Genomic DNA, 25,918 nt, shown 5'->3' with positions numbered 1-25,918 from the left:
CATTCTCTGTCTCGCAAATAAATAAAATCTTAAAAACAAAAACAAAACAAAACAAAACAAAAAAACATTTCAACAGGGCGCCTGGGTGGCTCAGATGGTTAAGCGACTGCCTTCAGCTCAGGTCATGATCCTGGAGTCCCGGGATCAAGTCCCGCATCGGGCTCCCGGCTCAGCAGGGAGTCTGCTTCTCCGTCTGACCCTCTTCCCTCTCGTGCTGTCTCTCATTCTCTCTCTCAAATAAATAAATGAAATCGTTAAAAAAAAACAAAACATTTCAACAGTGTGGAACTTTGGAAAATGTCTTGGGAAACTGGTGCAGGAAGATCCGTTAAAGGTAACTGCAGTGGTTGAAATAAGTGATGATGAGGGCCTGAGTGGAACAGAAGGAAGACAAGACCAGAAATAAATAGACAAAAGAACTGAAGTGAAACATTACGGACAATACATCAGCAAGAAAGAAAAAGGATGGAGGGGTTGGGATGGGGGGGAAGGGGCCCAGAAAACAAGCTCCTGGAGGAAGGAAAAGGGGGTACATTCAGGAGTACAAGTGATGGTATCAGATACTCTTTTTTGAGGAAAGAGGAAAGAATGGGATTCAAGTGATTCAGGTACAAATTTAGGACTTAGTAACAGAACAGCCAGATATTCTTATCTGGAGAAGGCTCATAGGAGACTATCTGAACCTCTCCACAAAGTAGGGAGAATAAGGTGTTGATGAGTAGGTGTGTGAAAGAAGAAGAAGAGAGAGGGACTGATGCCTCCAAGAGTCAAGACAAGGTGGGAGAGGGGACCAAAGACCTTCTTCACTCACCAAGGGCCTGGTCAATGTACTAAAAGAAGCATGAGTGACTGAACTGTAGAGAAACACTTTTGCTCTTCCTGTATCCTAAGACTCTTCTTAGATCCAGTCTCAAACTTTGACCCCATTATCACAAAGATGGGGAGAAAGCACAGAAGTAGAAGAATCACTAAGATGGCAGGAAGGAAGAAAAATTGGTTCTATCAAAAAAGGTTTGAAAGAATTCAGGTTCTTTATTCTTTCTTTATTCTAGAAGAGAAGATGAAGGGGAGATTTCCATAATCTTAGCTTGTATATCCAGATAAGAAAGATGCTATGCATATAATTTCCCATTTTTAACTCTTGGGAGAGGAGATTCTATTTGTTTACATTTCTTTTTATCTTTAAATAGTGGAAGTGAGCTTAACAAATGGTTCTTGTATATATATCAAACCCTACAGTTTTTGGTGAAATTCAGTTCTGGGAGGTATGTGGAATTCAATCAGACACACCGAAAACTTTTTTAATAACCTGAAAGTGCTTAGTCATCAACGTAGTACAAATAGACAAGCACCATGCTAGCCTATTTGGCAGTAAAATAGCGAGACATCTCCCCCTGGTTTTCCACCAGGTATCAGGAAATTGAAAAGCATAAAACTATTATTATTATTTTTTAGTTCAAATAATTCCAAATGCTTTCGAAAGGAAATTCAAATTACAGAATTGGATATTTATGTCTGTGCCAGACTAGATTCAATCAAATTAATGAAACTTTAAAAATATACATATATTTGGAACTCCTCTGGAGACTACAGAGAATGGCAGAAGCATAAGGCATTAATAATAGCTTGTCTGGCTGCCTATAGCTTATACACTCATAATTCCTCTTGCTTCCCATTTCCTCCTCTTTACACTCTTTTCCTTTAGGATAAACATAATAATAAATAAATTTTGTAGCACCTTTTGTTTGAAAAGAGACCTAGGTTTTACTGTCTTTAGAAAAACTCAAAAAGTAAATGTATTATCTTTATAGATTATTCTATATAGAGCCTACACTTACTCTACAAATTCCAGTTTTTGAAACTTCTTTCTCAAATATAAATATGAAATCATTACTCTCTTGATTATAGGCCTCAGAAACTCAGATTAGCAAATTCTGTAATTTGAAACCCTTTGAACTTAGCAAAAGTTTTGGATACTCAAACCAAATATGCTGTTCATTTTATTTTATTTTATTTTTAAAGATTTTATTTATTTATTTGAGAGAGAATGAGAGAGAGCACATGAGAGGGGGGAGGGTCAGAGGGAGAAGCAGACTCCCTGCCGAGCAGGGAGCCCGATGCGGGACTGGATCCAGGGACTCCAAGATCATGACCTGAGCCGAAGGCAGTCGCTTAACCAACTGAGCCACCCAGGCGCCCGCTGTTCATTTTAAAATATCACTCTTCCAGGATAAAATGACACTCACAGCCATTTTAGTGCTTACCCAATCAATATTAAATATTAGTGTCTTTAAGCACTTTCTACCTATTTCGTATGAAAATCAATATCTCACTTTTGAAAAGTTCTTGATCTAATTAGCAATCTTTTCACAGCTAACCCACTTTAAAGTGGTGAAAATTAATACAAATAATGGAGAGTGTGCCACAAGGTTATCCAGTCTTATAATATTTAGAGCTGGTTAAAAGTAATTTAGAACTTCCCTTGAAACCAATTTAAAAAATATTCTCAAGAATAATCTAAACAGGATCAAAGTCCACTTAATATAACGAGACAATATGCCTATTTTAAACCGCCACATGATAAGACATTGGTCTGTGCCTGACAAAGGTAAATGACATTTAGATATTTATTTTGTATGGCAGTAGTCTTTGAAGCAGAATGCAAGAGTCTTAATTAGAGCACAGGAAAAAACTATCAAAGCTGCTATTTCTAAATTTTTTATCTGGAAGGAAAAAAAAGCTTTATCAAATTAAATATTCAGATATCCACTGCTCCCCTCCCTTGGTACTTATGTAAAAGGTTTCATACAAGATACCCCCACGATGTTCCTGCTGAGACTATACTGTGAGAAGAGATCAGCAGGGGACCTCACTTGTTCCACTGCTGTCAGCAGCTCTCGAGGTATCATGGCTTATGAGCTGTAGAACGTCATCAATGCAGTTGATTTGAAAATCTAAGACCTTTCACAGTAATTATGATATTACAAATACTTTGTAAAGAGATGGACTGTGACCATGAACATATTTTTCAACAAACAGATTTTCTCATTGTCTTGAGGCAAAGTATTTAATCAAGAGTTGACATTTCAGAAAAAAAAAATGTCCTTATATGCTGACATTTTCTGAAACAAGTGGTAGTCGGAAGAATGCTACCTACCAGATAATTCAGAAGAAGGAGGAGGAGGAGGAGAAGGAGAAGAAATAGGAAGAAAATAACACTTGTTGCTTAATCTACAACTTGAAAAAAATGTCACAATTTAACATGGATAAAAGAATCTAAATTTGGAAAGAACTCTAAGGAAAGACCACTTAGAAATTGGACATTTATGAAAATATTTATGAAAGTGGTTCACCTTCTAACTCATATTTGTATCAAACTTAAGAATGAAAGTTTTTATTCTGCTTTAAAATCTTCTAAAGGAAGAGTTCCAGAGGTTTTTCTATCTTTCTATTAGTTTGTAAGAACAAAGGATGGTATCAGGAAAGACTGACATTTCCTGGCAGAATTACAAGAATATTCTTTGCATAACCAAAGGATGGGATTTTAAAACAAACACCATGGTTAGGAAGGCCAGCCAGTATTACACTTCTCGCAACAACGCAACTTTGTTATCTTTTCCTCCTGGACAGAGTTAGAACCAAGTTTTGAAGTAAGTAACAGAATAAGACCTTTGACTACTCATTGTATCACAAGCCTTAAACTGAAATGAAAAGACCAAACCAAACCAAACCAAACCAAATCACACTGTTCTGACTAAAATGATCAATTACTCTTAACAAAATACTTTATTTCCTCATCTATTTCTTAACCTTTACAATTTTATTTTTTGAGTGTTTTTAAATATATAGGACATATTAATACAGTGGTGCATGTATACATAATTTACAAATAAAAGTACATGTTCTAGGGTGAGTGCTCAAAAATATTTTACTGATAAGAGGGCAAAAAAGCTGAAAAACCATGGGCTTACGGTCCCGATGTAAGAGTGGGGTGCAAATTCCATCATGTAGCTAGCTATAATAATAGCATGTAAATTAAGTGGCTAAAAGTGCTGCCTTTAAACAGTGTTAACATGAATTTTTCAAGAACCACAATTTTAATGCCTCACAATTAATGAAATCACCATAATTTTAGTCCTTATTGCAGTCCTTATTTTAGGTTATTCCAATAATTTAAAAAATAACTCTTCTTCAGCTGGGCAGTTAGGTCGTGTACTTTACTTCCCTTTGTTGTTCCAGATGACAGTTACTATGAGGACTCTACACTGCTTCCCTTGTTTGAGGAAGACTGAGTTATAAACTGAACGCCCGGGCGGCTTGATAGAATTACAGATGTGTGTACACCTATTATACACACACACTTCTTTACATTAAAATCCATGCTTTATGCTAAGGTCTAACTTAAACACAGGTGGTAGGGACGGACAGTATGGATGGCTACCATGATGATGTCAGGATCCTAAAATTCCACAGTAATCCACACTTTTGGATCTAAAAGACCCCCAGCTTCTTGAATTCTGGGGTTCTGTTATAAACATTTCCCCAGTAAACCTGATACACCTCATTAATCCCACTTCAACAAATGAGAAAACCAAAGCTTAGAGAAAGAAGATATGCGATCATGTTATTTTTTAATAGAGTTATATTCAGTGAAACACAACATCTTAAACACATAGTTTGATATGGTTTAAGAAATATTTATATTTGTCACACTGTTCTTAAAGTAGGGGAAGCAGGACTTATATTCCTGTTCTTTCTGCTGCCATTTTCTTAAACACAATCAGCAAAGTTACAGAAATTGGCACTGTCAGATATTAAAAGATTATGACAAATCTGTAATTCATAATTCATTTATTTCCCAAAGTCCATTTGCAGAGTGCCAATGAGGTATAAAAAGGCACTATGCCGACAGCTCTTTGGGACGGAGAGGGGAACAGGACATTCTACAGCCTCTGAGGAAAGAGGGTACCAACCCCAAGGGCATGGGCAAAGAAAAACAGAGATGAGAGAACCTTAGAATGCATCTGAATCATTTTGTCCAAGCCATATAGAAGATTTCTTATAAAATACGCTTTAGGGTGCAGAAAGTAGATTCACTGACCTTTGAAATAAATATAGTTATATTTAAAAAGAAAGAAACACACAACAAATCCAAGGTATTTGTATGATGTACTCACACACAACTATTAGAAATGATATCCACCCTAAAATGGTTTATGTAACTTTTATTGTACTTCCGGGGGTAGAATAGATTTATGCTTAAATTTTGGAAAACTGCTCACTGATAGAACCATTATAGTAATTGCACTGGATCTGTTTATTAATTTGTCACAATTAAGTCAATAAGAGCTTTACTAATGTCCTATTACTTGATTAGTTTTGAAAGTGATTATCTTAAGAACTCAACTTAATTGGAAGCCTCTCAATTTACAAGGTACATTAAACTCTCAGTACCATCTTAAGATTATTCAACATATGCAGGTCAATTACCAGTAATCACTGTTTTGTACAAATGTTCCATAAAAACTATAGCATGACATGACAAAGAGGGAAAGTAAGATCTAATTAATAATGCTAAACTCCAACTGACATTTCCAGGATAAAAGGGCAACATGAGCATTCATATATAGTCTTCCTAAAACTAGGTCTGTTACTAAAAATCAAATAAAGAAAAGCTAGCAACTCTCTACCTTACATATGAAGATAATTTGTCATGATTGCTAAATCACCAAATTGCATTGCCTGTACTCATGCCCAGCTGCACATTAATTTCCAAATTAGTAAATTACAATTAATTCTTATTATTGCTCCATCACTTTTCTCTTTCTAGTTAATAAAAGAGACTGCAATCAATTATTGTTCACCCCATTTTTTAGAGCAGATCAACTACAACTATTACTGCACGAGCAGGAAATAGGGAGTGGTTAATGTACCCACTGAGATTGAAAAGCCTTTAAAAACTATTGGCTGTAGTATAAATACTTTATATTGACCTTCCAATTCCCAAAGATTCAATGTAGTTAGTTGAATATTTATAATGATTAACAATAATAAGGGTTGAGAAAGGGTTTTGACACCTAGGCTGATTTCCAAACATCTAATCAAACGATTTCATAAACTTTCAAATTAAACTTTATTAATCAAATATTTGAAAGGTTTGCCCCACACTAGAAACATGAGCCTGGTCTTGAGATTAATCACAGAAAAAATTGATTGCTGCTTCATTAAAAACCCAGGATAGCAAGCTCCTTGAAAAGATTATTCCACTGCTGACCTGTAAAGGCACTGTATGTGTTCTGACTTGTTCCTTATTTAAGTCCCGTACACAGAATACATTTCAAATTGCCACGTCTGATTTGCCACCGATTGTGTGAATACAGTGAACAAAGCTGAATCTGTAAAATACTAGTTCTGCGCCTTTGAAAAACTTGAGATGAAAGCCATTTTGAATTTGTTGCATTCAAATAACTACAATTGTCCTTAAAATTGTCCTGGTGAGTTAACTGCTTAACCAGTGGGGATGCTGTGGGGGAAAGCAGTGGTCATATTTAACAATCCAGTACGTGGGTTTTGTACCAAGGATCTATCTGCCAAAAACTGAAGAGTGAAGAAGGCCTCTTAATGGACTTCCCACACACCACAAATCATTTTTTAAGGGATTTAAGCAGTCCTCTTGGGATAGATTGTCTCTCAGTTGCCTCCATGTCACCTTTGATAAATTTCTGCACTTTAATTACTCATATGCTGTAATTCAGCCTTAAATGTAGGTACTTAAGGAAATACAGAAAAAAAAAAAAAAAACATTTTTCAGCATCGAATCCATGGTTGAATAGAACCATGCCACTTTACTGCATTCACACGTCAATTTTCTGCCATCGCCCTACCGGAAGCCCAGCTGAAGTGGTCTGTGGCAGATGGGAATTCATGAAGCAGGAGGGTGGGGTGGTGCACAGAAGTCATGAGGACTGTGCAAGCCTGTGTTCAAAGACAGATGTAGTCTGCTCCTTTTTCCAGGGAATAAAAGACACTGAAAACCTCATTTACCTGGGTATGAACTTCAGTTATGGCCAGAGGAGTGGAAAGAAATGGAAGAGTTCAGGCACTGTGAGGTTCTTCAAATTCTTACTGCCTCACAATGCATGACTAAGAAGCAGCAAAGCATCCTTTGTTCAGAACTGCTTGTCTCTTAAGTCTCAATAAAGGAGGACATACACAAAGTATATTTAAATTAAGTGCTGCTATCCTTATTGTCCACTGGGAATACATAAAGGCCATTAGTTTGGTCAAGCTCCTGCATGCTTGGCATAGATGTAATGATCTGAAGCTTGGTAAGAGAATTAAATGATCCAGAAGAAGCCTAGGTTCCCTCCTCCTCTCCCAATGGGAGGATGATCACAGCCTCTTTTCTCTGGCTCTTGAATGCCCTCAGGTACGGGCCAGGTCACCAGCAGCTTAAAATAAAGTTGCTTTGCCTGAGCCACAGGAATGGCTTTTACAGAAATGGCTCTCCTTTCTAAGTTACCCCGAAGTCCTTAATTAAGAATGCCTTTTTTTCCTCTCCCCCTATGCTAAAATGGACCAACATTTGCTTTCTAGTCTTACTGGATTAAAAAAATAATAGTGCAAGGGGAAAAGAGAACACGTAAACTCTTGTTGGGTACTTAATGTCTGGAATTAGCTGCTTTTCAGAAGAAGCAACAAACTGCTTAGAGTTAAGTGAAAATGTTGGATAACTATTAACAAAAGTAAATTAGTCAGAGAAACAGAAACCCTCACAGTCCTCCTCCCTCCCTCCCCCCAAGGATGTTTGGAGTTGGGGGCCTCACTGAGCAGCTCTGAGATTTAAGATTCTACATGGTTCTGATGGCTCATTTCTTATATTACAATGGTCTCAAAGTGTGGTCCTTGGACCAGGAGCATCAGCTTCTGCATCAGCTGGGATCCAGTGAGAAATGCAGATTATCGAGCCATACCAAAAACCTGTCCAATCAGGAATTCTGTGGATGGAGCCCAGCAATATGTGTTTTTAACAAACCCTCTAGGCAATTCTTACATACTCTAAAATTTGAGAACTACTGTTCTATTAAAGCTGGATATTTTCAAACCAGTTTTCTAATATTTTTATATTTCAATGTTAAATTGAGCATCAATGGACAGGGAAATGTTTTCAAAGGTAATCGAGAAGAGAAATGAAGCTGGAATCCTCAGGATATACATACTAGACTTAGAGCAGTGAGTCTCAACCCCAGCTGAATATTGGAATGGCTGAAGAGGCTTGAAATATGCCAGGACCTTATTCCAAGCCAAATGAAACAGATTGGGGGAGAGGGAGGCAGCGATAATACACACTTTTAAATGCCCTAGTTATTCTAAGCACTGGAAAGACTGAGAATCATTGACAGAAAGTAACCACAGCAGTTGGACCCTCAATAGAAGTTGGGCAGCCTAATATATGTTAAGAAAAAAAAAGAAGAAGAAGAAGAAGGTAGCGGGAGGGGAAGAATGAAGCGGGGGAAATCGGAGGGGTAGACGAACCATGAGAGACGATGGACTCTGAAAAACAAACAGGGTTCTAGAGGGGAGGGGGGTGGGAGGATGGGTTAGCCTGGTGGTGGGTATTGAGGAGGGCACATTCTGCATGGAGCACTGGGTGTTATGCACAAACAATGAATCATGGAACACTTCATCTAAAACTAATGATGTAATGTATGGGGATTAACATAAGAATAAAAAAAAAAAAGAAGTTAGGCAGCCTAAGAATTAGGAAAGAGGGCTATGTGGATGTTTACAGCAAAAATATACACATATTTTCACAGACAAGGTTTGTGCCATATTAATTGAACACGAGCTAATATGTGGGACTTGGGAAAAGAACAATGCATTTTATTGCCTCGCACTCCTCTTAAATCTTATGGATGGAGCAGTCCTTATTTCTAGAGGAGATAATTCACCAATAAACATAATTTTAGAGAGAAAACTGGGTTTTGACCCTATAGGCTAATTCAAAACTAATCTAAAAAATAATAACTGTTTGAGTATGGAGCCACCAGAGTCCTACATGTACTACATTGAGACATTTTCTCCACACTTCCAGCTGATTCTACCAATACCCATTTCTCTTCCTGACCTGGAAAATGGGACTTGAAAATGGGTTAGAAGCATTGAATGGCATAAAAACTGCCATAAAGAGGCATTAAAACCAAATTAGTTTTAACTACACATTATTTTATCATATATGTGTATATGATATGTACACATGCACACCCCCACATAATTTTATAATGAAAATTGAGAACAAGACCATAAATAAATAATAATTTCAATTTACATTTATTTCATATCACTTTAAAATGATAAATCTCCTCTTACAATTAATTCATTAGATTTCCACAAAACCTTCTGAGATCATCAGGATAAGTATGATTATTGCTATTATTTTAGTTTAATTTATCAGAAGACAAACTCAGTTTAATGAAATTATCCAAGATCAAGAGCTATACTGACAATGTTAATAAATAGCAGCTTTAAGTATGGTACTAATATTCTAATGTCTGATATTAATAACTTTGTACATGTCTGTATTAAACCTTAAAATATGGTTATTGCTATTTCCAGAAATGTGTAAGTGGCCAAAAGAATTAAAACAGATAAAAGAGGGAAACCCAATTTAATAAAATATTCAATCAGAAAAAATAAAAACAGAGTAGGTTAGCTTAAGATGCTTGGAGAGACTGGAATTTCTTTCTTTCCTAGAGTTGGTTGGACTTCTCTTTGAATCCCTAACAGGTCCATACAACGTATAAATAAAAGACAGTATAAGACACAGCCCTGATTTTACACTCAGGCCGTATCACTTCTGCAGAACCTTTTTTAGCATAACTAACTGCTTCAGAGTATGAGCAAATCATTAAATGAGTTTGCTCATGCTAAAAAATGTGTTTCTTGGTTTTTTAAATCTTACTCTTATGATGTTAAAGTATGAAATTGTATCCTGCATTATCTTAAGATTTGATAAATTTAATAATGTGGACATCTATATTTCAACTGGCAAATAAAACACAGGGAGATATATGGAAGACATTTAAAAAATATTTATCCTAATTAGACTGTCTTTCATAATTTGTGTCTATTAAAACCAACTATAATTAATATTTAAGCATTTTACACCGCCAACATAAAATGCAATAGAGGGGCTACTGCTTTTTGTTATAATATACACAGTACATGCTTCACACAGGATGATCTTTCACTATTAGAAAAACTTAAGCTATGTACTATTCTTAATTAAGGTCCCATTTCAGTTAAAGTAAAGCAATTTGCAACTTAATTATAATAATAATACAAATCGCAATGTAACTAATGATATAGTATGCATTTGTGTTGGTAATTAGACTAGTCAGTAAATAAAGCTTTACAAAGCAGGAAATAAAAACAGGTGAGGGAGTTGTGCTCATTCATCACCTTGCGGACTAATGAGAGCTGGAACGGAGATCAGTCACTTCCAGCACATTCCTTGATGTGCGCCACAAAAACGCACGCTGTAGACAGTTCCACTAACCTAATAAAACCACCAGGCAAGTGTCGCCAAGTGTCAGTTTAGAAAAATCCACAAAGAGAAACAAGTGATAAAACAGAATATAGCTAAAACTAACTCATTTATCAAAAAGGCAGAATAATTATTAGGAATGCCCAGACTGTATGCCCTGTGATAGAAATGAATAATGGGAACATTAACTGTATTATTTTAAATTAAGAACACACTGGAGAAAACCCCAAATCTAATAAGTTAACTCTACCTAGGCTTGAATTACACCCAGGAATATGGAAATGGTAAAATGCTTGATTTTACAAACCACAGAGGTGATTTTTCTTCTATAACGTACAGGAAAAGAATGCAGAGGGCCTCCTGTTCACACTAATAGTAAGATGAGACATCAAATTTTGACATCTTCACATTAGAGAAATTGAGTTCCACCAAAATTCTAATCTATAAAAAGGCAATGCTTTCCTTTTAGCAGAGGTGTGATATAACTTACGCATCTTCATTCTACTATCGTATTGGTGAGGCCGGTATGTTAGTCGAGTCAGGTCCCGTGTGTAACACTAGGTATCTGTTTAAATTACCACTTGCTATTAAATCACAATTCCGATCAACTTACAACTTACTACAGCAGCTCTCGAATTAAGATTACAGATGTAGCGAAAGAGATAATTATATATATTTTTTTCTGAACAGATTTTGGGACAGAGTTCCTAATGTAGCATACGAGTAAATTATTTAGATTCTCTGCTATTCTCAGTTTGTACAAATGCTGAAATCCAATTTGGCTTATTGGTGTTTTGGCTCCAAATGCATCAACCTCCCCAACTCCAACTACTGCTTGCTTTAAATTCAACTCGGGGAGTACTTATTATCTCTCCTTGGCACAGACCATCTTACATTGTCAATTACATGAGTGAGTGTATAATATAGTAACATATAAAATATACATTCTGCTTTACCAACCAGGATGTGAATACCCTGAGGGAAAGACCATGTCTGTTATCTTTTTAAATAAAGTGGAGAGAAACAGAAAATCTTTCCCAGGACCTAGCACAGAAACTTCATCACAGCAGGGACTAAAATAAATGTTTATTTCTTACAAAGAAAAGGTAAAGAAACAGTTATCTTCAGGCAATAATCTGAATACTAGGCAGATGTGAATAGATGACACCCACAAAGTTTACATTTTTTGTTAACATATAGGTGTTGGCAAAGAGCAGCATCCATATTTTCAAAATTGAGAGGGAAGAGAACTATGTTATTACCGACAGCATATTCTATACTTCTCCCATTATAATTATTGCCAAAATTTTCAAAGCCAGTCAACAGTGAGTATGTAGCTCTTCTAAAAAGCATCCTCAAGCACTTTATTCTTATGGGCATCATTCCACAGACACTTCCTTATTCTGAGAAGATAATTAAGAAAATATGCTTTTGTCAGACATATTTTTTCTCCTCTCTTTGGAAAATTCTACTGGTGACAGTCTTCAAAAAATGAGAAAAGAAGCTCCATGCCCACTGTCCCTTATCTTCTGGCCCATACTGTAAAAATACAGATATTCAGAGGAAACAGCATGGATGTACATGTTGACAGGAATAGCACATCCTGAAATGCAGTTATTGCAGATCAAATAGGAAACTCTGTCTTCTTCTCCTAAAGGATATTCTTTAAGGTGATAAATAAATCTCACAGCTGGAGGGAGAATGGATTCAAAGGGATATAAGGAATGTTAGTGGATTGATAGTACTATTAATTTTGCCATGGCTTTTTTTCTGAATTTGGGTAAGTCACTGTGATTTAGTAAGTGGGCCTGAGAATGGATAAAATATATAATAAAAAATTCATTCAGATCGCCAGGAAGAAATTAAAAGTGTTCCCATCAGTTGTCAAAGGGTCACCTAATTTCCTCTAGTTTGACATGAAAACATTAGAGAATACATAAATAAAATGGCACATTAGTTTTTACCATATACAATTGTCCTGCAATTCTTGGAATTAAAAAATTCTAATGTAAAATACTGTAAATCCAAATAAGGTTTTATAAAAAAACATAATGCCCCACTTAATGAGTTTCCAAGAGGTATAGATATGAAAGATAACAGGATTCAGTATTTGAGAGTTTTGAGAAGTATTCCTTTATGTACTGAAACATATCTCCCCTGTACACTAAGGATAGATTTAACTAAGGAAAAGTCCTCTTGGCTGTTAGAAGTAAACACTAAGTAAAATTAAATAGGCTTTAGAATAATCTGATTTCTTACGCTTATTTTAAGAGAGGCTAGAACTAACTGGATGATATCAGCACCTTACAATAATTGGCTGAACTTTTGCAAAGATGTAGGTGTACACGTCTCTCTGCTAGTTTTAGTAGGGCCTTATTTAATTTCATTAGGTTCCAGGAAGCAATAGGCACTAGCTCCACAGAATCTTAGAGTAGAAAGTTGCAGTGATCGTTCACTCCAGTATTTTAAACTTGGGGTTCTCAGGTTCTAGGTGGGCTCTGAAAGTACTGTCAGCTTTGCGAAACTGTGTAAAAATATGCATACTCAGGAATGTGCATTTTATGAGGAGAGGGCCATGTTTCATCAGAATTTCAAAGTGGCCTATAAACCTGTAAAGGTTCACAAAATAACTACTGAAGTAGACTAACTGCACTTTACAAATAATCCTGGGGGTGGAGATGATCTCTGAAGACACCCAGAGTAGCTGTAAAATACCTGGAACCAGGTCTCCTGTTAACCACCTAGCTCAGTGTATTATTGTGCCCATATCATTCTTCTCAGAGGGTAAGGAGGAAGAAAAAGAGTGTTAAACATGCACAGTGTTTTCATAAGCAGGTCTTATTTCAGGTAGCAGAGTTGCTTCTAGGTCAGAATACTATCTATAAATACGAAGTCCAAAGATATGGAAGGTTATTATAGGTGATATACCTGAGCCAAATAAAAAACTCGTTGATCTCAAACAAACACCATACCGCCTCCAGGCCTAGCACAGACCAACTCTTGCTTTAAGTCCCTGCAGCGTATGTTACTACCTTCAGGGTGACAGAGAAAACCATAGGACCCCAACAGGGAAAAATGGATCCTGAGATACCACATCATATAATAGAGAACTACCTCAAGTTAACATGGCCTAGTTATGTGGTCTCTCCCTGTCTCACTGCTCAACGACACCCCTGCCCCAAACCCAAACACACACACACACACTTACTATACACAGTACACAGGTATGGGGTGATTTCAAGGTATAGATATGTAACATACAAATGAAAACAAAGCATGAAATTTAACTGATTTATTAACCAAATAAGTAATTTCATGATTATTTAAGATTAATTTTAGGAAAGAAAGTCACTAAAATAAATAATTAAGAATAAATGTGCATTAATCCTGCCAAACCACCCTGTACATCCTCTTGGCATTTCTAAACCAAGAAAGCTGTTAAATTTGTGTCTATGCATCAATGTGTGTATAAATGTCTAAGTACATATTCTATCTCTACCACTTACATACAGTATGATGTTAGGCAAATTACTTAATTTCTCTGCAACACAAGTTCCTTATTAGCTTCCATTAGTAAAATGGAGATAACAACAGTATCAACCTTATTGGGTTATTGTGGGATTGAATGTGGTAATACAGGCACAGAGCCTAGAACAAAGCTTCATATTTTATGATGATAAATCATCATCATCATCATCATCATCATCATCATCATCATCATCACCACAAGGAGGTACATAAGCAATTGATTACTTACGGGGAAGAAGGAGTTAAAAAGGAGGCTTAAGATAAAACTGTTTATTGACAAAATGTTCAAGCTATCATGAAAATTCAAACTACTCCCTAGGAAAATACCAGAAACTCTGTTTAGCCTAGGTTTACTTGGAGCAAAATTCCCATGGACTTGGCTTAACAGGATTCTCCACCCCAATGGCATGGAAGGTCAGGTTGATCTGGGTCAGCAGGGCAGTTCCCTTCCCTTCTTTTACAACTGTGGGCAGGGCAGCCCAGGTGCTCCCTGTGTCTGTCACACCAGCTCCTTACATGGGAGATCTGGTTAGTCCAAGGTTCTAGCTCTGCAATATCTCTGCCAGCAGCTTAACCAAACGAAGTAAGTACTCTTAGGAATTGGATTCTTTGGAAGTGAAATGTTTTGATGACAATTTTAAAGATAAGGGGATGCTCTTGGTATCTTCAGAGAAAAAAAATGCAACATCACCACGAAATAGTGAAAACCTCAAATCACGTTTGGCTTGGATGACTCTGTTGGGGTCATGCTATCCTATGACAGGGACCCATCTAAGGCTGAGGAACTCTGGAAAACGTATAGCTTCCAACACAAGGACAGATGCCAAGACTGCCAATGGTATTGGTCACTGACATCGTGCAAGAAACCATCCATCCAGTTAAACCACAATATTGCATATTCCAACTTCAAAAATATGTTGTTAAAATGAAGAGTTTTACCTTTTTAAATTCAGCAATGCCCAAGGTATTCCAGAGGGAGTATGAAATGCAGGTAGCAATTTTACCCCAAGTTCCACTGCTTTCTTTCGAAATATCTGAAAAGTTAAACAGTTACGTAAGCTACTGTTGTAAGCAAAACAAATGGTGTTATACTACCATCTCACATTTGGCACTTATCTACTTTAAAATTTTCTTCATATGAAAAAAATAAAAGTTTCTCAAATTAACAGAATTACCTAGCAAAGAAAGAATGGTCTAGGGGCCATGTTGCTGTGGGGAATTCATCACCAATCTTGGTTGCACAATTAGAATCATGTTGGGAGATCTGAATAATGCTGATGTCTGGGTTGCACCCCTGAGATTCTAAATTCTATGGGTTGGGGCTTCCAGATTAGAATTTTCTAAAGCACCATAGGTGATGTCAGGTGATTCCAAAATGCAAGCCAGGGGGAGAACCACTGCTGTTGGAGGTAAGTCCTGGGCTGAAAATTGGGAGAACTGGTCCTGTTCCAACTTCACTTATTTACTAAGGTACAGAGAAAGGAGAAGTTTTAAGAAGACATATTATTACAAGTAACCTGTATGTCCCCTCAGCTCTTTGCGGTTTTAACTTCCTCTGATGTTAAGCGTAGGTGAAATGGAAGATACAAAGTTAAATTAGGTACAAATTACACCCAGAATGTATAAGGAAGATAATATATGCACATAAATATCTAGAATGTAGAAAAATGAGAACTGGCAATAAAATCACCTGGGAGTCCTGATGAGCTCAGTAAGGCTGCGCGGTGGAGAGCGCATTTGGACGAGGACTGTGTGCAGTATGTCAGGGGCTAGTGATACTAGAGATTGGAGTGGGAAGTGGGGGAGGCATCCCTGGAGGCATCAGTGTAGACACAGACAGGCAAGAGGGGGCACGTAGGAGCAATGGAATGGGTCAGCTTGCCTGACCAAAAAGGGAAGGATTACTGGTAACAAAGTCGGACACACATAGCATGGGCCTGAATCATGGAAGGTCATAAATCTAAGGCTAAGAATTTTACTCCATTCAAATGGGAAAGATTGAAGGTTTTTAAGCAGCCAGTTCACTTGAGCAGATTGTGCTTCAAGAAGAGTAATTAGATGACACTCATTCACAGTCCCATTGAAGGAAGACCTGCTACAGCCTTCCCTGTGACAGTTGAGGCAGCAAGCAGGTGCCTTGCCCCTTCTCTTTCTTCTACTGTAGGACTGAGCATGGTGCGCTGGGAACTCAACTATTTCCACTTGCCTCTTCCTTAAATAATGGAGATGTGAGAAAGGCTGGGGAGACCCTGAGAAGCATGGAAAATGAAAACAAAATCCTCTCCCAGCCAATGGGAAAGCATCCCTTAAACCCACTGTCAAAGAAGTCTTGTGTAGCTTCTCTAGAGGAAAGGGTTCTAGTCCGTAACTCCTGCTCTAAGTCCTGAGACTCCCCACAGACAAATCCAGGCACTTGGGCTCCCAGACTGAATACATTACAGTAATGCCAATGTTGACGCTATTTCAGAAACCCTACTCTTTTACATTCTCTCATCTATTAATGAAAGTTAAGAAAGTAATGAGTTTTCATGTCAATTTTTGGTTGACAATTTAGATAAACTAACATTCCTGGTATACAACTAAGGAACAGACATTTATAGTATAGAGAAAGCACTAGAAAACAAAGGTACCATTTTTTCCATTCTCTTTAAACTGGACAATTTTCCCATTTCAACAACAGTATATGGAAGGAGAGGAGAAAGAAAAAAATAGATCAAAAGATATATTCTTCCCTTTCTCTGCCTTACCCTAGAGAATTCCAAGTTCTCTTCTACTGAAAGGGACTATCCAATCACAGCCCAGCCATCTGTTGACTTCCTAGTTTCCACTTTTTAAACTGTTAATTAATTAACTCCTTTTCAAGAAACTTACATAAGATGGAAGTCAAACGATGCAATTAAAATACCATCGTGGATATTATAACCATATGGCGTGGGAGGTTAAGGATGCAGGCTTTGAAAAACACAATGCCTATGTTTGAATCTCAGTTCCAACTTTTTCAGATTGGGTAATCTTGGACAAATTGCTTACTCTCTGTGCTAAGCTTCCTCATCTATAAAGTGGGGATAACAACAGCATTTGCTATTTTAAAGGTTGTGGAGGGGAATGCGTTTTTATATTGAAAGACCTTAGGACATGTAGTCATCACATTAAAAGGCTAGTTGTATCATGGGGATAATGATAGCAGTATTTCCCTAAGAACTTTTCCTATTTACTGCCTGAAATTCTTGTCTTGGCTTTTATCCCACTGATGTTTTGGTACCTTCTACTCAGGTTGTGGTGTGTGTGTGTGTGTGTGTGTGTGTGTGTGTGTGTACTGTGACCCCATTACACATATTCTTTTTTTTTTTTTTAATTTGAGAGAGAGAGAAAGAGAGAGAGCACATGAGAGGGGGGAGGGTCAGAAGGAGAAGCAGACCCCCTGCTGAGCAGGGAGCCCGATGCGGGACTCGATCCAAGGACTCCAGGATCATGACCTGAGCCGAAGGCAGTCACTTAACCAACTGAGCCACCCAGGCACCCCCATTACGCATATTCTTATCACAAGCATTCATTCTCAAGAGCTAACTCCTCAGTTCTCATCACCTGTTTGCATTTCTTAATTTGACTTTCCATGTTAGCTCTAGTCTGTCCTTCTACTTGTGTGCTCACATCACAATTTGGGTGTCCTGTTGTCGTCTGAAACTTAACATGTCCAAGATGAAATAATCACTTAATATTCCAGGCAAACTTCCCCAGTTCCATCACTGACACTGTTTGGCCAGTCCCTGGGGCTCGAGAGAGAGCAGGCATTTTGACTACTGATTTATCACTATTTATTCATCAAGTGTCAATATTCATTTCCCCCAAAAGTCTCATATACAGCTCATTCCCTGATATGAGCATAGTCCATGATATGAGTGTAGTCCTCATTTCCATCACTGGGTATGACGAAATGGCATGATAAAAAAAAAGAAAAAAAAGAAAAAAAAGAAGGTCCTCCTCCTACCTAGTCTCCCATTCTCCAGGATTTTCCCTCCTGTCTCTATTCATCTGTATCTATATTACTAAATTGTTCTTTTTACCATACAATTTTCTTGTTCAAGAAACATAATGATTCCCTCTTGTCTAAAATATCAGGTTAAAAACTGATATACTGACTTTTCAATGACTTCTATGAATCAGACCAATCTATTATCTTCCATTCTCTCAAAGACCACTCTGGCTCCAGCTTGAGCCATCATGGTCTCAAGCACTCATTCAAGTTCAGTCCACTTTAGTTATCTTTTTTTAAAAAAATGATTTTCCTCCCACCTTTCTTGAGATATAATTGACACGGAACATTATGTACAACATGATGATTTGATTCATGTATAGACTGTGAAATGATTTTACCAGAATAAGCTTAGTTCACATCTCGTTCTGCATAATTACTTTTTTTTTTTTTTTTGGTGGTGCCACCTTAGTATACTTATTTATATAGTTCTCTCACCCTGAAGCATCCTTTACTGCCCCTGCTGGCCAATCCAAATTCACCCACTCCTCAAGGCTGAAGCCAAGTCCCAACTCCAGGCCTGGAACTCCTACACTGACAACTGGCGCCACACAATGCAGCATTTGATTACAGAAAGCAAGATACAGGTCTCTAAATGCTTCCTGGTGTGACTCTCTTGTACACCCAAGTAATTTTTTCTTTCTAAAAGTAGAGAAAAAGACTTCCATCTCTCCTTCATTGCTTATTATACATATCCAACCCAGATTAGGCCTTTTTTTTTTTTTTTTCCAGATCAGGCCACTTTGTATTTAAATTTATTGATATCACCACAGCATTCCTATGAATAGGGTATGGGAGAATATCCATATTCTCAGTTAACAGATAGGAAACAGCTTGAGGTTCCCTAGTCGGCCTTTGCTGGTTCCCTAGATCTCTGTATGCTTAGTTCATTCTTAGCTTCAGGAATCTGCTTCCATGTCCCTTTTTATGAGAGGTCTTTCTTAACAACCCCATGTAAAGTTTGCCATTTTCATTTACTGTTCATCATGTCATCTTGTTTATTGTTGTTCCACTATTTATCACATCCTTAATTAACTTATTGTTTATTGTTTGACAATTCCACTAGATGTAAGCTTCACGAGGGCATGGACTATCTTCTTTCTTGCTGTATATATCTATCTAGTATCCAAGGAGAGTAGCTGGTACTCATTAAATGTTCATTTCATAAATGAATGAATCAGTTGAATATTAATAAATATACTTGGGGCACTGTATTGAGAAACCACTGAATATTCTAGTGCTTGTAAAGTACTCCATCCTATTCTCTTAGTTTCTATTGTTGGCAAATAATTAATTATGTCAAATATTATGGAGTCTCAATCTTGGGCACAATTACAAAATAGTTGTGGGTGAAACCATTAAATAACATGTTGATGCTTTAAATGAAATCATATGTGAGCCTGAGTCAATCCCCATTCTTAATGTTTGATTTGTTATCTGCTCCTGAGATATGAAGAGAGGTTACTTGGAGGATGAATCCAGATTCTCAGAGAACATCTTTCTACCTAAAATGGTGAGTATGTAATAAAATTGAAAAGTAGCTTGTAAAGTTAATACTGTTAAAAGAATGAAGGAGAAATGTCAATCATTCTCAAGAACAGTTAAGTTTTAACACCCTGGACATTGTGCTGAAAAGCAAATGATCATAAAAAGCATACTTAAATGGTATTTCGGTGTTCCTTCAAATGGGACAGGCAAGCTGGAGGTAGTCCTGGACCCAGCCTGCACTTGGACACCAGCGAGGGCCCTGCTATGGTTTCAGTACAGGACCTGGATGCATCACTTAACTTTTCTGGTTCTCAGTTTCCCCAAGAAAATGGGAGGTGAGGGCTGGTAATTTCTATTTTTGATTTATAGAAAAACTAGTACTCAGAAGTCACAGAGCTAGTACTAAAATGAGACTGAAAAAAACCAAAACTATTATCATTTTTACAAAGAGAGGAAGTGTTAATTTGCCACCAAATTCTTAGTCTTGGTTTCTAGGGTTTACTGGTACTTGTATTTGGTGGGGAGGATTTTACAAAGAGAGCAAGAAGAAAAATGACAGTTAATAAAATGCAATCCATGCTGATAATAGAAGATATTTTCTTTTTAAAAAAATGACCATTAAAATTAAATAGTTTTTTTTTTTTTTTGGTGCAACTTGCACCAATCAATTTGAGATGGGCAGACTTCTTAGGACCCAAAGGAATCTTCAAAAAGATCCTGCATCAGAGAGTTCTGATTATATCCATAGCAAAAAAATCAAAACTAATATAATTTGCTGAAAGAAGGGTGGTAAAATATGATGGCATAGCTTCTAAAATAATCTTTCAAGCATGAAGCTAACAAACAGGTTTACATAAAAAAACTTTTATGATCTCAAGTTAGGAATTTCAAAATAACTGCACCAAAACTGTATCTTTTCATTACATTTAAAGAACATCATCACAGTCTTATTGCTGTTTTTGATCAATGTTTAAAAAACTTCAGATTTTAGAATCTATCAAATAAAAACATTTCTCTTTTTACTTTACCCTCACAGATAGGATTAGACAAGGCTGTAAACAAGATGTATGGCTTTTTTTTTTTTTTTTTTGCCTTTCTAGTTTGCAGATTCCTGAAGAACTATACAGGAATATTTACATGTCAGAGCAAAGAGTAAGGAAAGAGGAAAGGAGTAAGAACAGACAGCTCTGGATCTGGAAAGAACCCGTTTCAGTTCAGACATGCTTCAGTTTGAAGAGCACAATCAATATCAAAGCCTTTCTTCAAATGCTTATGCTGAAAACCTCACTGTTAAAAGATCAAACACTAATTCCCCATTAGTAGAAGGAGCGTGTACCTATTACTCATTTTTGTTACATAAAGCTTTCAGCACAAGATGCCATAGATATGATAAATATCTTTGGCTGAAAATAACTGAAATAACCTATATATTGTTAGCTGAGTTGATTAACACACATTTTATGGGCCAGATTTAATCATTCAACCAATAAGTACTTATTGAGCTACTCTGGCTTTTTAATATAGAGTGGAACTGCTAAAGGTTTAAATATTCGAATAAGGATGTATAAAAATTTAGAGGTAGAGGGGAAATCAGGGGTCATCCAGATCCATAATCTTGGTATAGAGATGAAACTGAGGTTCACAGAGGCCCTGTTCACCTAATTAAATGCTCTGATGTGGGATAGTTCCATGCTAGCTGTAGCCAAGGGAATGCCAGCTTCATGCCACTCCAGACGCAAGTAATTCTTCTGATCCAGAGAGACTCTCCTCTGTGAGTTTCTTGTATGTATGAGCACACATCTTTCACTGCCTTTTTCTAATCTTCGCATTCTCTCTCTAATTCATTAAAACCCAAACTGAGGTTTTTCTAAATAATATGAATTATTTGTTGTATTTGTCAAATTACATTATGAACTTCATTTTTTGAATTTATAAATTAGATGAATACTTTTGTCAACTGTTTTGTTTTTCTTCTCTATGATTCAGTATAATTCAATTTTTAGTCTTTAGGCAGTTAGATGAAGAGAGTGTTCTTCATTTTCCTGAAAAATTATCTCCCCAACTGGATTATTCAAAATACAAAGGATATGCATGCTCATCTGCCAGGAACCATGAGTCACAGTGAAGAAGAATCAATGTAACTGTACCTTAGACTGGATTTTCTAATGCATGAAAGCACACAGTTTAAGTGAAATGAAAAAAAATTCCGGTAAGTATAATTTTAAAATCTGGATATAGAATGACCTAGTGAATAGGCATTTTTGACCTAGCTAGCTTTTTAAAAATATTTATTCTCATGAAAAAATTAACTGTGAATTTTTTTAAAAGTTTGCTTTTATACTGTCCCCTAGTCAAAATGAATGAATGTTGATAAATGAATTAATAAAATTGCATCTTGGTACTAATTTTTTCCTGAGGGCTCCAATTTCATTCCCAAGCTCCTGAATAGGGAAGATATTATAAAGTTAAGAGAGCAAGATGAAAAATGGGGAGAAATCCTAAGGAGAATTTTAGGCTGTTGTTTAAGGTAGACATTATCAGTATCCATGTGGGCAGAAACCACTGCTGCCTACTGCTGGAATTGGTCCTACGCTTTCCCAGAGCATAAGCCAGAGTCAAAGTCGCCTGGTAACAGGCAGGCTGAACAGGGTCTGTTTTAGTTCAGGGTCTGCTACTTTTCGGTTCTGTCACAATGAAGATGGGTCATTTCACTTCTCTAATTTTCTGTTATGTACAATGCGGGCAGTAGACAAGACACTTTCTGAGGTACTTTTCTGCTCCATAGGATCTGGTTTTAAGACTTAAGGGGCACTTACTACATATTTCCCAATGAGATAAAAGCTGTAAGAGGGACACACAAGAAGAAAAAAAAAAAAAAAGATCCTTGATCTCAAGGAGATTACAACCAGGAAGGCAAGCCAGGCATATAAAACTATATAAACATAAAATATAGACCATAAAACAGTAATATGAACTAACATATAAGTAGAGGCTAAGTTGAGTGATACAGGCTGTAACTATGGGAGTAAGACAAAGCAAGAGATTGAGTTAGGTCCCAGGGATAAGGTAAGATTGGAGAGGTGGCAGGTGGGTGTTTATTTGGGGGTAGGTATGCACTTGTTTGTGCACACCCTGCATTAATGTGGTGGAGGACAGGAGATAAAGCAGAAGGGGAGAGGAAGGAGGCTGACAGAGAGCAGGGTAGAGAGGTAGATTAATAGGGCCTAGAAAATGGTAAGAAAGAACAGATGAAATAAGACAAGTTCATTAATCTTAAATATCAGGGATAGATGTTGAAGGGTTGGGTAAAAGAGCACCTCCTTTGGTCAAGGAAGTCCCAACACTTATCACCTTAGTGCCTCCTATTTACAACAAGTGTAAGAATTTCTGAATTAGGGTCCTGCAGAATGGGGCAGGGAGAATGGCAGTAGTTCTCACTGGTTATGGAACTTTTCTGAGTTGTAAGGGGCAAAGATACATAAATGACATCACCGATAAACATTATACTGGCTGTGTGATAGAGGAAAGATCCTGAGAAATAATTAGGGTCCTTCAAAAAACTGTTTCTCAAGAAGAAAGTACATTTATTGTACAGATAAATGGTGCAGTATGGGGGCTGGAGAAAGTAGTATGATGACAGAAAGTTATAGGTCCCTCTTCTAACATACATTCAACATGCAAGTTCTAACAGCTCTTGCACTTAGAATTACCCTTAGGTGTACCATATATCGTGTTACCTTAGATATCTAACTTCTAAAACATCGATGAACAATAAATAACAGCATAATAGTCCATGCCATTATACAGTGCTCAGAGATGAGCTATTGAGCTGCTCATTCTACCTCAATTTAGGTTTAAAAAATGGGCAATTCACCTACATGAAGTTTTGAAAAATATGCAGTATATTGCTAATAATACTTAATATTAGTTAAGTGTGCCACATACTGTGTGAACACACATTTCACATAAAAAAGAAAACGCCTTTTTAAAGAAAACAGTGCTTGCTAAAGAGACAGGAAATTATAAAAACATCTACCCTATCTGGCTATGAATTCTAATAGAATCTGTGGAACCCATAAAGGTTGCTGGTATGTGTTATCATAGTGTTAAAACAGGACTGTTCTGTTTACTATTACATTTGCAGGTAAATATCACAAATCATTTAAAATATACAAAATCCCAGCTTGGTAACCTTTGCCCAATAGAAAGATGAGAATTAGAAAATGACAGCCTCATCTATCCCAGTATATAGTGATTCCTTGGCATTTTTGAGTTATAAGACATCCTATGGTAGGGATTTTTTCAGATACCGAATCTCACCTCTAAAACACATCAAAATATTTATAGTTTAAACTTTTTATTTGTATTGGCTTTAAAAACATGTTGATCTGTTCTTTTGATTTAGTGAAATGTAGAGAGATCCTGTCTTGCTGACTCAGCATCTGCATCACATGCAGACACTGAGTTGGGACTAAGAGATCTAGTTCCCCTGCCATCTGCTGACAGAGCTATAAGATCTTGAGCACTCAACCCACTCTGTGCCTCAGTTTCTAAATATGTGAACAGGGAATCATTTTCCCAAATCACAAGATGATTAAATGTGATTAAATGCACACATGCTTTTTAAAGAGCAATAATAGTTACCATCATGATTGTTCTTTGCTCTAAGATAGTGGTTCCCTCAGGAATAACTGAAGGATATTAGATTTTTTTGTCCATACACTAAATGGTCCAAAAACTGCTGAGCATAATTTTATGTCTGCTTTCTACAGTCATATGTTTCCTTCTGTTTTTAGCTATCAGTTCATTACAGTGAAGACTTCTCAATGTTGTAGTGTATTTGCTCTCCTTCTAAATTGGTGACTAATTTTGTAAATAGTTGTCTGTACCAGAGCCTGAGGATAAGTCAAATGTCTCTTCTGTGTTTCTCTTATGGTGAAGGGCATGAGCTTCTGGAAATGTGCTCTTTTTGTCTCAGGTGACTGAATTTGAACTATTAACTCTATAGGTGTGAAAAAGCAGTGAAGTACTACATTACTCAGCAGTCATAGTTTGCAAATTTGCAAAGTGAACTAAATACCTACGTCTACATAGGTTTTGTTTGCTTTTTAAAAAAAAATGCAAAATGTAAGCTACTCTGTTTTCCTTCTAAGCAAATGTAAACCCATCTAGTTCTACATCTAATCCCATTAATCTGGTGGTTTTGATTTCTGCATAACCCTCCTTTATCATATGAAGGATACCTCTAGATTGCCTTTGGGCACAGAGTTCATAATTAACTATGTCAGCTGATGGATGAACATTTTAAGTTATCAAATGCTGATGTTGCTGAACAAAAAGTTTGGCAGCATGGGCGCCTGGGTGGCTCAGTCGTTAACCGTCTGCCTTTGACTCAGGTCATGGTCCCAGGGTCCTGGGATCGAGTCCCCACATCGGGCTCCCTGCTCGGCAGGAAGCCTGCTTCTCCCTCTCCCACTCCCCCTGCTTGTGTTCCTGCTCTCGCTGTCTCTCTCTCTGTCAAATAAATAAATTAAAAAATCTTTAAAAAAAAAAAAAAGTTTGGCAGCAGTGCTATTTTTGTTTTACGTTTATGCCCCCCTAAGCAAGGTGATTTAATTTCTTAGCCTCAGCAGCCTCATTTGTAAAATGGATAACCATACCTTTGCACCTGAGAACTCAACAGTTCCTTCTTGTTCCCCATTCTTTTTACCTAACACCAAAATTAAATTTTTAATTTTTCTTATTTATGATACCACAAATATTATTTTCATTATTGAAAAATCATAAACAAACAGACAGAAGAGTCCCATTAATCCTAGCCACCTAGATACAGTGATTGTTAACATCTTAAGTATCTATCCTTCTAAATGGTTTTATTTTTGAAAAATGGCATTATTCCATATATAATATTTTATAATGTGTTAAATCCATCCACAGCAACTTATTCTACATCAAACACAACATTCTATATCAGAGGTCAGCAAACATTTTCTGCAAAGGGTCAGATAGTAAGTGCCAGCTACATACTCTCTCTCTCAGGGGTTTTGATTATTTTCTTTTCTAATCCTTTAAAATGTAAAAACCATTCTTAGCTCTGGTAGTAAAAAACAGGTCTCAGGATCAATTTGGCCAGAGTGCTGTCTTTTGCTGATCCCTGTTTGATATAAATATATACATTTCTATAACATCTTCTTAAAAAAGCTACATAGTATCCCAGTGTGTAGAGATGCCAGAACTTAGTCAGCCAGACTCCTATTCTTTGACATTTAGTTTCCATTGTCTTGATATTATAAACAGCAGTGGAATGAACATCCCTGTACATA

The 25,918-nt window shown here is 36.8% G+C and overlaps 1 protein-coding gene across 1 annotated transcript in view; it reads right to left on the bottom strand.

Moving 5' to 3' along the window:
- The window catches only part of MAN1A1 (mannosidase alpha class 1A member 1), a 165,480-nt gene that overhangs the window by 55,798 nt on the left and 83,764 nt on the right, over window positions 1-25,918 (bottom strand). The window contains exon 5 of the mRNA XM_021693679.1: window positions 15,014-15,108. Coding sequence (XP_021549354.1) covers window positions 15,014-15,108 — 95 coding nt within the window. The remainder of the gene's footprint in view (window positions 1-15,013; window positions 15,109-25,918) is intronic.

Source organism: Neomonachus schauinslandi, chromosome 8 (genome assembly GCF_002201575.2).
Source record: "Neomonachus schauinslandi chromosome 8, ASM220157v2, whole genome shotgun sequence".
Classification (NCBI taxonomy): Eukaryota; Metazoa; Chordata; class Mammalia; order Carnivora; family Phocidae; genus Neomonachus; species Neomonachus schauinslandi.
The sequence above is the reverse complement of the archived record's forward strand: the minus strand, read 5'-3'. Positions and strand labels throughout refer to the sequence as shown.